We start from the raw sequence: 17,177 nt of genomic DNA, 5'->3' as shown, positions 1-17,177 counted from the left end.
AAGACTACTCTGTTAGGAGATTTTCTCTGCATCACCTGTTATAATGATTCGACACCATGATTTTTCGGTTAGCACTCTGTTGGTAGACGTAAGATCTTCTCCTTCCTAATGTGTACTTGATTCTTTTGATCATATATGTCTTCTATGTCATCTCTCTACTTTCCTTTGTTCTCTCTAACTGATTCTGCAATTCATAACATTATCACAACCTTCAAATCCACCATGAATGCTCTCTCTGCACTTAGCATTCATCTCTCTTGTGTCTCCTCCTCTTCCTTCACACATACAAACTATTTAGGGTTTGTTCTCCTTAAGTAAACACAAGTGGGCTAGGGTTAGGTTAGAATCAACGACTTAGGTTGATCCATTTTGCCACTTAGAACATCCCTTAAATTTATTGGTTGCATGTATTGCATAGGAATTTGTAAAATACATATGTATACATCTTCTAGAATCGTAAAACAATTGTTAAGTTGGCCCAAAAATGGTTTACATAGAAGTTTGTGCCATTACAAACAACTATGTCCAAAACTATTCACTCGACAATTGAAGTCTCTGATATTCGACATCCACTATATCTTCAATACTCTAATTCATCCTCTAAATGACTTAGCATACTTTTTTTACTCGGCTCATGAGTGACTTGGAACTATCTGCTTGACACATATTGGTGCTCGACACTAACTAAGTATACTACTTGACATGTATTGTCTGGCAGCTGATGCTTGACATGCTTTGATCATTCGACTCACACTGATTGCTCGGCTTGCACAATAATTTTGATAGATAATGACTAAGTATTTTGTCACTGCCTTGTCAAAATTAATCTGAGATTAACACGTGTGTGTATATATACACACACATATACATATACATGTATATATATACATGTATGTATGTATATATACATGTAAATATATAAATATATATGTATATATACATGTATATATGTGTGTATACATGTACAATATATGTACACCACTCGACAATTGAAGTCTCTGATACTCGACATCCACTATATCTTCAATACTCTAACTCATCCTCTAAATGACTTAGCATACTTTTTTTACTTGGCTCATGAGTGACTTGGAACTATCTGCTCAACACATATTGGTGCTCAAAACTGACTAAGTATACTACTCAACATGTATTGTCTCTAGCAACTGATGCTTGACATGCTTTGATCATTCAACTCACATTGATTGCTCAGCTTGCATAGTAATTCTAATAGATAAAGACTAAGTATTTTGTCACTGCCTTGTCAAAACTAATCTAAGATTAACATGTATGTGTATATATACACACACATATACATATACATGTATATGTGTACATATAAATATACATGTATATGTGTACATATACATATACATGTATATGTAGACATATACATGTATATATACACATATATGTGTGTATATACATGTAAATATATATAGTAAATATATAAATATACATGTATATGTGTGTGTATACATGTACAATATATGTACACACACACATATGTATATGTATGTATGTATTTATGTACAATATGTACATGTACATATATGTACTATATATATAATAAATATATAAAGATACATGTATATATATTTACATGTACATATATGTACTATATATATATATATATGTACATGTACATATATTTTCACATACACACACACACATATATATTACATATATTGTACACACACATACACACACATTGTACATATGTGCTTAGAAGACACTGATTCATGAAGAAGATATGGAACTTCGAAAGTCAATGCTAAGAACTATGTGTAAGATAAATGATGAAGAAACTAGCACCTTACTTGCCAAGTAAGATGAAACCATTTTTGTTCATGGAAGGAGAAAATAATTTTATAAGAAGTGAAACTGTAGCAGCCATCAATCGAGTGATGAGTGACTTAAAGGCATAACCTACAATTGCAGAGAAAACCTTAGAAGTATTAGCAAGTAGTGATACTATGTAGATTGATCAGACAAATGTTATTGTTAACATTAATTAAAATCCTTTCAATTAGCCTGAATCTTATTCAAAAGATATTCACCATGTACACACACACACAGACATAATATATATTGTACATATGTGCACATAGTACTATGTGTGTGTGTGTGTGTGTGTACATGCTTATATGTGTGTACATATATTGTACATATACACACATATACATCTATGTACATGTACATATACATGTGTACATATATAGACTTGTACACACACATACATGTATATTTATATATTTACACACACACACACACACACACACACACACACACACACACACACATTGTAAATGTATAAATACATGTATATATGTACACACACACATATATATACACATGTAAATACATGTATATATATGTATATTGTAAATATATAAATATATAAATATACATGAATATGTATACACATATATATACATGTATACATGTATATATATGTACACACATATATATACATGTATACATGTATATATATGTACACACATATATACATATATATGTGTGTATATATATACATGTAAATATATATATATTGTAAATATATAAATATACACATATATGTGTGTGTGTATACATGTACAATATATGTACACACACATATACATGTACACACACACACACACACACACACACACACACACACACACACACACACACACATATATATAAACATGTATATATATACATATATACTTGTATATATATACACATGTATATATGTGTGTATATGTATATATACACACTCATATACATATTGTTACCATGCTTTTAACTATCACATTCTAAACTTCCAAGAAAGCTCTCTAGAGGAAATTTCGTTTGGTTTTAATTGCTAATGATGATTTATAAACTGTGACTTGTGAAAAAGATAGTGTTGTGTGGGTATGTTGAACTTGAACCATCAAGTTCAGAAACTTCAATTTTGAGTTCAACTTCAAGTTCGAGTTTGCAGAATCAAGGCCCAAACATTTAGGTTCAGTGGTTCAAGTTTCATAAGTTCAAACATTAAAAAATGTAATTTCATTGGTTGTGAGTCTTGAAGACACAAATTCAATACATAAAATTGCAATCAGCTTGTCAACTCAAATGTATGGATTGGGTTCCATGTCCAAATTCAAGGCTTGAAGTTTTAGTTGTCATTCAAGTGATACACTCCATCATCTCTAAACAGTCACAATCCAACTTGAATACAATTGTATGGAAGAATATCCAATGCCTAAGTTGAAGTTGAAGTTGAACCTTCAGGTCAGTTCAACTTCAAGTTCGAAGTTCAAAGTTGGGTCAATTCAAGTTTAGGTTCAAGAATCAGAGTTCCAATTTATGATTCATGCCAGAATTCAAGTTTGAGTTTTAGTTTCAAACTTCAAGCTCATTGGTTCGAAGGCACAATCATTAATACATCTCCATGGTTCATCTGTCCATCATTCCAAAGCATTGATTCAAGTTCAAAGGTTAGGTTCTTTGGAGATTTGGTCAATCACAAGGGAGATTTATTGCCAAAATTTTGATATAATGGATAACTCGATATGTGGGATGAGAAATCTAATAGGGAGATATCAGATATATTGGTTACTAAGACAATGAGGTTACAAATATCAACATGTAAACATGCACCGATCATATGAGTTGTTTAGACATATGTTAAATATGCATGATGCAAGTTTTAGATTATCATCTATATACGCGTTGTTAGCCCGCTTTTTGTGAAAAGAACAACATCTCGAGTTTAAGTTGAACTTGAACTTGAACCAAAGATTTCAAAGTTCAACTTCAACTTCAGTTTCGAATCCAATTTCAAGTCCAGGCTCCAATTTTTAGAAGTCTTAGTTCAAACTCAAGCTTTGAGTTTGAAGGGCTCAATTACCAATGTATTCCAAGATGAAAATAATGGTGATTTCTCATTTCAGTGTGAGGAATATTTTAGTGAGGAATCAGATTTAAGCCATGCTCAATTTAATAGGGGAAATTAAATTGGGACTTTCAAAATACAAGGGTGCTCTCCTATGCTAAAGATATTATGACCCATGTCCTGCCAAATGCTGAGAGCATAAAGAAAATGATAATAACTAGCATGAATTGTTCACCATCTATTAGTTTATAAAGTTGGAGCAGTAAAAACTGATTTTGATGATAGTAATTTGAACACAGATTTTTTGCAGTTAGAAAATTCAATCCTGGTTTGGGGGCCATAACTTTTTACCCCACCATTGGATTTGGCCAATTTTTGGATATGTTTTTGAGAGGCTAGTTTTCTATATTTTCACCGGAGTGATCTTCAAAATTTTGCCAAGGTCAAAAGTTATAATGGACTGTATGCGGGTCTGTCAACATACCAACAAATACAAATGTGTTGTAGTCAGAAAAACAGTCGTGTTGTGAGGGCCACAACTTTTAATCCAACTGTTAGATTGAGCTGAATTTCCTATATGTTTGAGGAAACCTAATTATCTAAATTCTCTCCAAGCCATTTTACAAAATTCATCATGGATAAAAAGTTGTGACTATTTAAGTGTAGTAGTATATAAATAACCAATGACAGTCACAAGATCATGACAACAATTTGTTACTAGCATATGCCACCTATCCAAGAATGCACATCAGATTCATTTTAAATTTGGTAAATAGATTTGTTATAATTTATGAAACTTTAAATTTACTCAACTATTAAATATTCTAAAGTGATAAAAAGAAGATTATTCACAAGAATAATTAAAATGATTTTCAATAAATTGTTACTAGAACCAAAATGCAAGTGAAACTTGTTATTTATTGTGAAGATTTCTATGCAATTGGGGTTCTTCTCTTCACCAACAGTTCTATAGCTACAAGAAGGAGAGAATACATTTTTATTTTGCAGTGATTGTAACAGGGAGGAGGAATAGAAGTTTTATTTTTATTTTTCTACAACTTGACTGTAATGATAGGTGTCATATATCAGATTCTAAAGTCTGAATATGATTTTCTTGGATTGAAAATGGTTATATAGTCATTTCTTTTATGTTTTAGGCGCAGTTCTGCATTGTCATTCATAGTTAGCAGAATAAAATAATATTTCTCTGCACTTCTCCTGTGATATGAAAGATTGGATAGATGGTCATGTGGTTGTTTGTTCATTTTTCTTTCTTCATTGTCTAGTTTATAAATCTTATAATTGTATTTCTCCCATAGTGATGGGTAAATGCTAGAAAGCCTCTGTGTCTTCTGGTAAAAGACATAACCAGCTATTTAAATTCATTGAATTATCTTTCTAAGAGAGAGTTGTACCTCTTAATTCAGAGGAAAGCTATCAATCTCATGATAGTATTTCCAACTGTTAGTGGTAGTTATTCTTTTGTTCGGGCATTTTGAGTCATTCTTTGTATTTAATTTTAGAAGGATGAATCTGTTTACTAACACATATACATGTGTATATATACACATATATATACACACACATATACATACACACACACACACACACACACACACACACACTTATTATTATTATTACCATCTTAGATCTTTATCCTCCTATTTTTGACATTCTCATTATCTTACTCTCCCTCTCTGTATATTTATCTCTTTAATCTCTATTTATCTCTCTATCCTAGCTCTCTCATCTCCTTTCCTCCTCCATATCTACTAACTCTTATCTTCCTATTTATTTCTGTCTCTCCTTACCCCTCATTCTCTCACTTCCCCGCTCTCTCTCTCTCTCTCTCTCTCTCTCTCTCTCAAACCGACAAATTGTGAAACTTGATTATCTTCCCAATTCAAAGATTTTATTTCGCTCAAATTGGAACCTATGTAAATAAAAGCACAATTGGTTTGAAGTTATCACTTCTCCTCTCAAACATCTATTGTATACAATATCATTTGCTAAATGACCACAACTAACTATACCACATATGTATTTAAAAAAAACTTCATAATTTTTCCTATTGACCTTCTATACTTTGATTATCCATCAAACATGATAGTGGCTATTGCATAACCCTTGCCATCGAAAACAATTTTTCTTATAGACATTTTCTAACTTTTAAAAAATAAACCAAGTGTTTCCCCTTTTACGTTAAACGTTTTTTTGGGATCCTGCATAGCCCTTGCCATTAAACACCGAGATACAAACTTTTTGTACCTGCATAGCCCTTGCCATCAAGCACCAAAAGATACAATTCAATTACAATCTAAAGTGCGTCCTATATGGCCTGAGTTGGCCTAGTGGTGGAGAACTTGTACTCTTGAAAAAGAGGTCACAAGTTCAAATCCCACTGAAAGGTAAGGTATGCACGCCTCATTTGTAGCGCCAAGCGCCTCTTGAAAAAGAGTACAAAGTAGTCCCATATCACTATCACCATACGTAAACTCAAAAACTATGACATAGTATCGTGGACTATAAAACCCCCTTCCCCTCCCTTCCTTCCTATATGATGCATAGGCAAAAATAGAAGAGCCAAGTTGACACCTCACAATGTCTCCCCCTGAATGAGTTTAGAGAGTACTTTTTGGGTACTTTCAGTTCCGACATTTTCTATTTAGTTATTGACACTCGGCCAGGTGGTGAGATACAACCCATCCATAAACTTCGAATTCCTCAAAATAAAAAGGAAGTCGAGACATTTGTAGAGGACTCGTGTTGCTCGCTACGAAGAAGGTGCCGTGAGCATTTCGTCTGCGAAAATATCCAAGAATAGTGAGCTAAACATTGTTTCTGATTGAAAATTTGCGTATACGTCCCTTTTCGAAGTTCTCTGATTGAAATTGTCACTGAATTATTTGTTTGCTGGTGTTTAAAAACATGAATAACTTCATAGAAATTCCGCTACGTTTAGCTCTCTGTGATGTCTGAAACGATGATTTGTTATATGATCGAGGTCGAGCTTTAAATATATCTTCATTATTGTGGCTAAATATTTAATATTAACTAAATATTATGCGATTTTTCCGAGAGATCTTTCTTCCTTCAATTGCCGTTGTCGTCCGACCGACAGATGTTTACTTATTATGACATTCCATTTAGCATAATCTTGCTTGTCACGAAATACGCACAGATAGTATTGTTAAATTCTAGGCACTGGCAGCGGAAATTTTGGCAGACAGAAAGTTTTCATCTACTGTTAGGGTTTGCTGAAGCATTTGAGAACGAGGAGATTGTATCTAAATCATTAAGTTATACACCTTTCCAATTTTTAGTCTTGGAGTTGTGGTATCATTGCGGGATTTCCTGTACTTTGTTGTTTTAATTATTCGCACGAAACAGGTTGTATAATGTTTGCTTCCTTTGAATTTTTATGCATTTTCCTTTTCTAATTAGATTATGTGCTTTCTGCATTACCTTGTCGATTTAGGCTTCGATAACAGGCGTGGCAGCGACACAGTTGATTAAGATTTAAGAGTTTTTGGTTGGAGTAATCATGTTCAAGAAGGCCAGCGATGTCAAAGCTCTACAAAGGCTATCTGGTGCGGACCGAAAGAAGTTGAGGCGGAATATTCACGAAAGATTCCCATCCACATCAGATGCAGATCTTGACGTCATTCTTCCGCCTAAGGTATGCACCGTGCGTCGCCAGAGGTTACATTTGATTGTATTATGAGTTCAGGATGTAGGGAAGAAGTAGCAACAACACCTAAAAGTGATATTGAACAGCTGATAGGCACAAGTTTTTATAGTATTTCTTTTTGGGTAGAGATATTTTCTGCAGTCTTTATTTGGCAGGGATATGAACATTTGTGCCATCGACCATTCACTAGAACCTTTAGATATTGCGACCAGTTTTATTATTCTTCACCACTACTGCCAGTCCAACTAGAGACAACACTCCAATTTTACCAGTAAATGTTGCTAAATCTTCAAAATGTTCCAGTAGCGTTTCTAGTTTGTCAGAGTATTCAATGAACATATAATCTTTGAGCTTCATGAATAGATCAGGAAGACAATAAAGTATTTAAATGCTCCAGTGTTACAATAATCTATTCATCTTCTGAATTTAACCATTCGTGTTCTATCACATCCATCTGGCTTTTATTATAAAACAAATGGAAAACAATTTTATTGAAACTATACTTTCCTCCGATATCAAGGAGGTTGAGTATATGCCGGGCTATCAGCCAGCTTAAAGATTGGGTCAAAGAAAATTGAGATCTCTAAGATCGGAAAGAGCAACCAAAACATATTTACATCTCAATTTCATATATTCTCAAGAATTTTTTTGGTGGTATTTAATTTGTTTTTTTAAATGTATTTTTTTTGAGGGATTCTTCTGGGACTCCTGCCTAAGAAGAACACATACATAATATTGATGTTGCAGGAAATGATCATAACGTTGATATATTAAGCCCAAACCAAAACTTGGATCACTAACTAAAACTACCTAGCACCCTAGTAAAAACAACTACACATATGTAGGACCAGAAAGCTCACTACCCTGCAAAAAACACCAAATACAAGCAAAAAGAGTCCATAAAGTCCTAGCGGATACCCCAATGACTGAACATTTCAACTTCTGTCACAGGTTAGCTGTAAGATCATCCACTGCCGTTGAATTCTGAATTGACCTGGAGAGAAAGAGGTGCACCTCGTGCAGAGAAAGAGGCACCAGGTGCCATCATGTGATATTTTCCTGCGCCTTTGCCACCTATAAAGCTTCCCAGCACTGAGGCAGGAATCACAAAATCGCTCAATAACTCAAGGTGGCCTTTATTGCAGGACACCATTGATTCCCCATGACTTATCCTATATCCTTACAGAAAGGCACCAGCAGTTCCACACAACCAGCTACAATTCTCTGCTTTTGTTGGGTCTCTCTGCCAAGGTTTCCCTCCCACTTGTACCATTCCAATCACCAGCAAATTCACACTGTGTCATCTTTCACAGGCATTTCTGGACCTCAGCACCTCCATATCCCCAAATTTACCCTGAAGTTGGAGACTAAAAACCATAGTCTCTGCACAACATTTGGTACTGCTTCTGCCAATGTAGAGACAAGATCCTCTTGAATGGTAGTTTTCTAATTCAGACCATACCAAGAGGGTATTTTCAGACTGTTTGTATATGGGCCAGCAAATTTTGTTCAAAATCATTTTTCTTTTATTTAGCATCAAAACAAAATTGCATCTGTTCAATATTTGTTTGCATCTATGTTACCCCGAGTTTCCGGGACGGGGGGATGGGGGGACTAGGAAACGGGTTTCTAGGATGGTTTTTTTTGGCTGAAATAGGGGACGGCAGGGGACGGCTATATATATATATATATTGTTAAAAGACATTTTTAGCTAGCTGATTTTATAGCTGACCTGAGCAACTTAATTTGGTGCTGCGTTTCAGCACCTTTGTAATTAATTGCACTAGGATTTGAAACCTTCATTTTGGGCCATTATAACTTGGCCATCATTTCAAGGACGACTTTGCATGTTTGATACGTGTAAACCCTATATTTATGTTTTTTGGACAGCAGACTTCTGGGCAAGTCGAGTATCAAAATCTGCATATCCATCTCTATTTTATCTCAGAAATAGTAAGGAAGGTTGTATTTCAAGACTGAAATTTTCAGGGCAGATATTAAGATCATTTTATGTTTCTAAACTCAAAATATAATCTAAAAAACTGTCTTTAGTTGATAAACTCAGATCTGATTCTGACATAATATCTGAGCTGTAATTGACGTATTTGAATGCAAATAAATATTCATAATGTTTGTGCCCTAGTTTATAATATTTGTTATCTTTTCCTAACATCCCTATTTGAAGATATTACACTATAACAGCTTCAAAAGATGAAACTTTAGCATAAAATATTTAGCTAATCATGAATAACAGCTGCATAAAGTAGAGTGTGAAATGTTTTCTCTATTGTACCCCTAGGAAAACAATAAAAGTATTGTATATTAACAATTTAATAGTGAAATTTTCTAGGCAGATACTAAGATTATTGTTTGTTTCTAAACTCAGATTACTGTCATGTTTCTAAATATTTAACTAATCATGAACAATAGCTAGGTAGAGTGTGATCTAATATCTTCTCTATTACACCCCAGGGGAAAATAATAAAAAATTGCATATCACTAGTAATGTTTTTTTAAAGTTGAATTTTATTTTAAAATTGGAAACTTCAAGCAGTCCCCAAGATGGATAGGAAACAGCTACGGAGTCTCGGGGACGGTCAACACCATCTGGAAACGCATTGACCGTTTCCGAATTTTCGGGGACGGGTTTCCGATTTTCTTGCTTGGGTGGGGGCGGCTTGGAAACGTTTCCGGCCGTCCCCAAGTCCCCGAAACGGGGACGGTTTCCAAAACTCAAGGCTTAGGGTAGGAAACGCGTTTCCGGGTAACATAGGTTTGCATACACTTGGCTGAGTCTTTAGTCAAAATCTTTTGAATCTTTTACAACAGCGCTTGTTTCAATCTGCAATCAACCAAATTACAGACCTTTCTGTGTGCATCTACAAAACCTAGCTTTATGCCCTAATTCTTCTTTTACACCACGCAAAATTTGTCTCTTCTTATCCTTATTCACCATTCCTTCATTTCATCCAAGCATCTCCTCATTCTTCCTATTCCTGCAAACTCTCCTCTATTTTCACTTTTCCTTGACTCTAATTCTACACTGTGTATTTCTTCTTAGCAGTTTCTTTAGAAATTTAAATCTTGGTGCCTCTTTGCAGCTATCTTCCTTCATAGACTCCTAACTTTGTGTTGCACATTTTCTCCTCTTGGCATATGTCCACACATATTCTTCTTACTTATGCTTGTTTTACTATTTTTTTGCGTATTTAAATCTGCAAGATGGGCTCCTCATACACCATTTCTTATGGCAGGCTCTGTTCTCTTCTGATGTGCTCCTTGAGTTTCTCACACACTGCTTTGTATCAAATGTGGTCTGCAATTTAAGACTCAAAACTTCCATACATCCTCCATGCAGTGTAATGTCCCCTTTCATAAATGACCTAGTTTTTGCCCTAAATCACTAATATCAAATAGAACAATAAGTTGAATAGGATTAGTAACATCACGTACCTGGTCAAGATTACGCAACATGCTACAAAATCATTGACACAAACCACGAAATAGATCTTCCTCATTAAAGACATCAAAGCATAGATCATTTCAACTAGGGTTTGGAACATTAATTTGATTATAAGAGATATTTAATTTATTGATAGGATTCAACCATAGAAGGGCTAGGATAAGGGGCATATTAGGGTGCCTTAAATAGTTCTATACAATCATCTACCCTAGGCCCAAGAGCGGGTATCATCCGTCTTGGCTATCATGTGGCTCCTTGCCATCAATATAAGGTCTATACTTAGTGAGGAATCCTATAGTCGTTTATGATCATCTACCCTAGGCCCAAGAGTGAATATCAGCTCTCTTGGCCATCATGTGGTTCTTGCCATCCATATGTGGGGGTGTATCTAGTGAGGAATTCTTATCCAATCACAATCCTTTACCCTAGGCCCAAGAGCAGATACTACTCTTGGTCATCATGTGGTACTTTGCCATTAGTGTTCTGCAAGGAAGCATCTCTTCTCCCTCTCCCCCCCACCAAAAAAAAGTTGGTGTCTCTTGTAGAGTGACCTTTCCGAGACTTTGGGACTTTTGCGAGAATGTTCGGCCTCAAAACCATCATCTCTGCTACTTTCACCAGGGATGCTGCTAGGTCACTTGCTATATGGCAAATGCTGTTACTTATTGCAGCTTTTAACTTCAGAAAATCAACTTGCCTATCACGGGACACTCACAAAGATGTTTTGTTGCAGATGTTGCCTTGAAGATTTCAATTCACCCCAGTTTTGCTCCCACCACCACTGCTTCACCTTTGTCCCCCAACTACCTCTTGCCATCCCCAAATGTAGGCACTCCACCCTCTTGATTCTCAAAATCCATACCCATGTTCCCATGTTTCCTTGTTAGGAAACTTTGTAGAACGATTTTCGCCACTCATATGAGGGGATGTACTTAGTGAGGAGTCCATATCCAATCAATCCTCTATCCTAGGCCCAAAAGTGTATACTATCTCTCTTGGTTATGATGTGGCACTTTGCTATCCATATCAGGGGGTGTACCTAGCAAGGACTCCATATCCAATCAATCCTCTACCCTAGGCTCAAGGGAAGATATCATCCCTCCTGGCCATCCCGTGGTGCTTTCCCATCCATAGGAGGGGGTTTACCTAGTGAGAAATTTCATAGCCGTATGCCCTTCCATTGCCATCCTTATCCTTCTCTTTATGATTGGAGTCCCTTAGCAAAATGATTATAGAAAACACATAAAGAGCTGCACATTACTGCATGTTTCCTTAATATAAGAGATCACATTATTATGTAATCACATATATACATTATTTATAAACAATAAACCCTAAATAGGATCACTGTCCATAAGCAAGAAAGCGTAAAAAAGAGTATTATTCATAAATGAGGCCCCTTGATACTTCATATGGATTTATCGATATTCAGATTTACTTGAGTGAGATTGCTGTAAAACAACTATCCTTGATCCAGTGATCCTGCTTGAATGCTGTTCTTTAATATCTGTGTATATATATCCTCTTTGGGTGGAAGAGTCATGTCCCTTCAGGTCGTGTCTCTTCAAAATAATACATCCCTTCATTTATCTAAATCACTCCTCTTCGGAAATAATGAATACACTGCTTCTTATTATTAACTATATTTCTTAATGAATTGTTCATCTTTGAGTCCTCCTGTCCTTAACTAATTTTAATTGTCAACATCTAGATGCTCGTTTGCTGAAGATTATTCCATATTCACTGATCTTTATCTTATATAATTAGATTGCTCTCAAAAGGGAATCACTTCATCCCATGTCACCGGCCGATTTTCTTGCATACACACCTCATTCTGCCATCAGAGTATGTTGAGTAATTTGCTGGAGTCTTCTTTTCTCTTGCATTTTTAAGAAGGTTGTGGAGTCTTAAATAAGATGATTTTCTGATGAGTAGTGGCTATTTGAGGGACATGACATGTAGATCCATTAATTTCCTTCACCTGCACAGTCCTTTTATCTTTCCAATTCTGCCCTTGCCTCTTTCTCTTCACACTCCAATGCTTCATTTTTTATTATCTTCCAGACTGAGTTTCCTTTTCCATTTTCCCTTGACCATTGATATTTCTTTTTCCCTCTTTTTGGTAGTTTGCAAAAGAAGATCATATTGCATTTGTCCTTAGTTACCGGTTTGAGTTTGATTCGAAATATGGGTTCGAAGAACCGGTTTTCCGGTACAGCAAAATTTTGGAAAGGGTTTTGGGTTCGTTCGTACAAAAACATGTAAAAATTACACACACACACACACACACACACATTTATGAAGCCTAGAAGCCTAGAGTATCATAAAATCATATGATTTAAGCATTTAAACAACAAAAACCTTTAAACATGCAAGTTGTAGTCATAGCATCATGAATCAAGATCATACTATCATATATTTTTTTCAAGTTCAACATCGAAGATTCAAAACATTAAAATTAAATCATGATCCATGAATCATAATGTATAAAAATTTAATATTCATCATATTCATCATCATCTTCTTCTCCTCCTCCTCATAGTCCTTCCGGCTTAGTTGATTCAACAATAGAGCTAAGGCCAACGGGATCAGCACCGACAACAATAGTATGGGCATCAAAATCTTCAAAGTCTACAATTGTAAGCCAAGAAGTAGAAACATCCAAGTCCGCCAACTCTGCATCTACATCCCACCTCTTTGTCTCCCCTTCTTTGTGTTCTTTAGTCTTGTGCGAGAGGAGACACAAGTTGTAATGCACAAATACCAAGTTCTCTGCTCTTTTTGATTGCAACCTATTGCACTTCACTAAATGGATGAAAGAATATGTGCTCCAATTTCTCTTTGAAGTGGATGAACTAGCAATCTATGAAGACATGATATGTAAACAATAAAAATATAATTTAAATTATGTATCTTGAATCTTAGAATTTCTAGCAATTTACGAAGACAAAGGAAACTGATAACAATTTTTTGAGACAAAAGAAACTAATAACAAATTTTTTAAAAATTAAACTTACTTGTGATATCACTTTGATTGCAAGGGGCTGCAATGTTTGGAATCTTTGGCCATGGAGGTACCACCAACTATGAGCATCCATCCTAAACAGATGACGAAGAGGATCATTACTTAAATTGTTTGCATCCACAAGTTGTCTAAATTCATCCGTAATCAAATCTCGCATTTCATCATCAGGAAAGAGTGAAATGCTTCCTTGTATCCATCAGACACTTCTATGTCTCTATAGGGTAGTAGCCTTCTTGGTAGATCAGTATATTGGATGCTATAGTATTTGGGTATCAATGCATAGGCAAGCAAATGTAGAGTGGTCATTTTGTTCCATCTTTCTAAAACAATTGCTTGCAATTGTTTGAAGGTCTTTTCAGAATCTTGTTCCTTTTCATTTACAATATGCTTGATCTTCTCAAGTATTGAGTCTATGGCTTCATAGATTCCAAGGCAAGGTCTATCCATGTCTGCACACCTAAGCATGATCATAATGGGTGCGGTGAGCTTAATGATATATTCCACATGTTCCCACCATTTTTCATCCAGTATTGTCCTCCTTATTTTGTTTGCCCTCTCAGTGTTGCTTTGCCTTCATATAGCCCAATTGTTGCTGATTACCATATTGGTAAGTGCCTCTTTCACTTGCATAAGTCATCTCATGACGATTACATTTGATGCAAAACGTGTCTCAGCAACCTGTAACATAAATTAGAGCAAAAGCAATACAATTATTAGATACATACTTGATAAAAGAATACACATCATTACATAATAAAAAAATCAGAAATTGTAAGATAGTATTTTAAAAAAAAAATTAACTAACTTGAGTTAAAGTTTACTTAGCTTCAGCAACTCCAAATGTGAGAACATTCTGAATATCCCTTGAGTTATGTGGTGGTTTGTGATGAACATCTGGATGCCCTCAACTTCTGCATACACCTCCTGGATCCATTGAAAACTCTTCCCAATCTTTTGTAGCATAAGATTGAATGAATGAAGTGCAAAGGTGTCCAAAAAATATGTTGGTATCTCTCTTCAACCGGCAAACCAGCAACTCTACAATAGTTTACGTTGTCTGTTATGACTTGGACAACGTTTCTTGCACCCACTTGTTCAATGACCTCAATTAGGATATTAGCAATAAATGGCCCATCTTTTACTTGCCCCTCACAATCCATTGCTTTCAAAAACATTGCTCCTTTAGGGAACACTGCCAAAACATTGATCAATGGACGATTTCTAGCATCTTTCCATCCGTCTGAAACAATTGTTACCTTTGTCTCAATCCGTGAATCCTTGATGGGCTTCAATTGCTCATCATTCAACTTGACCTTTTTATCCAACAAGGTGGTCCGTACTCTCTTAAAATCGAGACTTGAATACCTTGTAGGTGCTTCATTAGCACTTTTGAACATCTACTTGAAATATGGAGAGCGGACAAGATTAAAAGACAACCCATTTGCATGAAATGCAGTTTCAAGTGGTCCCTTTCTTTTGTCTCGAATGGGTGCTTCATTTTGAGAATTAGGGGCAGCCGAGGTAGTATAGAAGGGGTGATTTTCTATCACAACATCTGGTGTGGATTTCATTCCTTTTGCTCTTTTCTTATTTTTATTGCCATCAATGGCATTTTGTTTAAGTTCATCACTCTCTTCAGCTCGCTCATGCTCTTCAATATGTTTTAATACTAATGAGTTTGGTATAGGTGCATTTTTTTTCCAGGACATTTCTTCACTCCTTTACTAGGGTATCCACACAAGTGACCTACCACACGATAATGTGAACTGCTTCTTTCTACATCACAATCCCGACATTTCCAATGGAAGCCACCACCTCCTGGAAAAGGTTGTATAATATCCACTTACTTCCACAAAGGAGAATCGGATGGGGCTTCTATTCTTTGTGGGATATTGGCATTGCCTACTGAGGAAGATGTAGATCCCTTTGAAGCTCCTTTCCCTATGATAAGAAATTGTATACATATTGACATATTGTTATTTTATTGGCAATAAAAGACAATTGAAAAAAATAAAAAGATTAAACAAAACATTGAAACAAAGCAAAATAGCACAAGAACTTACCTCTTCCTGCCATTGTAAGCTTGCAAAGATGTACCAATGAGACACAAACACTTCAATATAGCTCACGTTTCAATCTTCCAACTGCCCCTTACGCAAACTTACTTTTGCTCAATTGCCTATTTGTACACCACAAATGATGTTAGAAGCCAAAATTACCTATTTACATTCACTTTTTAGGGCTGTGGAACTCATAACAATATCAAATTTGTTATAAAAAATGACTTAAAAGTCGTTTGTTGCTAGAAATTCGCTTGAGTTCGCTTCAAATTCAATCTAGGCAAATGAAATTCACCCAAGTTCGACTTTCTGAACTGTGGGTTTAAACCACCCCCTTGGAACTAGAACCTGGTTCAAATTTTGCCCAAATTGGACTAGTATTTCGAATGGTTCGAACCCAAACATGGTTTTGGGGTCAAACCAACAAACCCGAGTAACTTAGCATTTGTCTTTTTAATATGTAAATAGATTCTGCCTAGTGGTTATTTCATTGCATAAATGCCAAAACTACTCATCTTTTCTCTATGGAAGTATTCCATGAGCCTACCTGAGATGCTACTGCATCCTTTTCAAGTGGGCTACTTGTAACTTCCATATTGTTCTCACCAAGCATTTCCTTAACAAACCCCTAGGCATCCATCTAGTGGAAGTTAAAAATGGCATTCAAATGCTAATCAGACACTTTGTCATGCAGATGAAGGTAACTTTCTTTATGCGATTGCATATTTCCCTATGACATGTCATTCTGAAACCAAGCAAGCATCTTGCTAGCACTCAAATTGCACACCTAGCTACCCAAAGCCAATCTGCAGGAAACATTTGATTGAATATATCACAGAAGAACATTCACCAAAGCATCACTAATATCTGCTACTCCCACATGTAGTCCAATAGATAGAAGTGCTTGATTTACTTCACATGAAGGATAACAAAAACTTCTTTGGCACCTCTGGGAAATAATGATTGCTTAAAAGTCTGCATGCCAGATATTGAGATGAGACCAAGTGTTCCCAGAGTTTGATTTTGTTTGTTTTTTGGAAGCCCTAGTCAAGAGCTAAGTTTTCTATTAAGAG

General features: G+C 35.5%; 1 protein-coding gene across 8 annotated transcripts in view; it reads left to right on the top strand.

The window, feature by feature from the left end:
• The first annotated feature begins 6,536 nt into the window (after positions 1–6,536).
• The window catches only part of LOC149570007 (eukaryotic translation initiation factor SUI1 family protein), a 62,904-nt gene continuing 52,263 nt past the window's right edge, over positions 6,537–17,177 (top strand). For 2 of the 8 annotated variants that reach the window (XR_016362878.1, XM_089822664.1), the window contains exons 1-2: positions 6,604–6,688; positions 7,344–7,544. Coding sequence is in view for 5 of the 8 variants with exons in the window: in XM_089822664.1 (XP_089678790.1) it covers positions 7,410–7,544 (135 nt within the window). In the remaining 3 variants the exon portion in view is untranslated. Of the gene's footprint in view, positions 7,165–7,343; positions 7,545–17,177 lie in introns of all 8 variants that reach the window. The other 6 variants (XM_089822667.1, XM_089822665.1, XM_089822666.1 and 3 more) reach the window with 6 other exon arrangements.

This window comes from Cupressus sempervirens, chromosome 3 (genome assembly GCF_028749045.1).
Source record: "Cupressus sempervirens isolate cs-2001-9-10 chromosome 3, ASM2874904v1, whole genome shotgun sequence".
Lineage (NCBI taxonomy): Eukaryota > Viridiplantae > Streptophyta > Pinopsida > Cupressales > Cupressaceae > Cupressus > Cupressus sempervirens.
The sequence above is the reverse complement of the archived record's forward strand: the minus strand, read 5'-3'. Positions and strand labels throughout refer to the sequence as shown.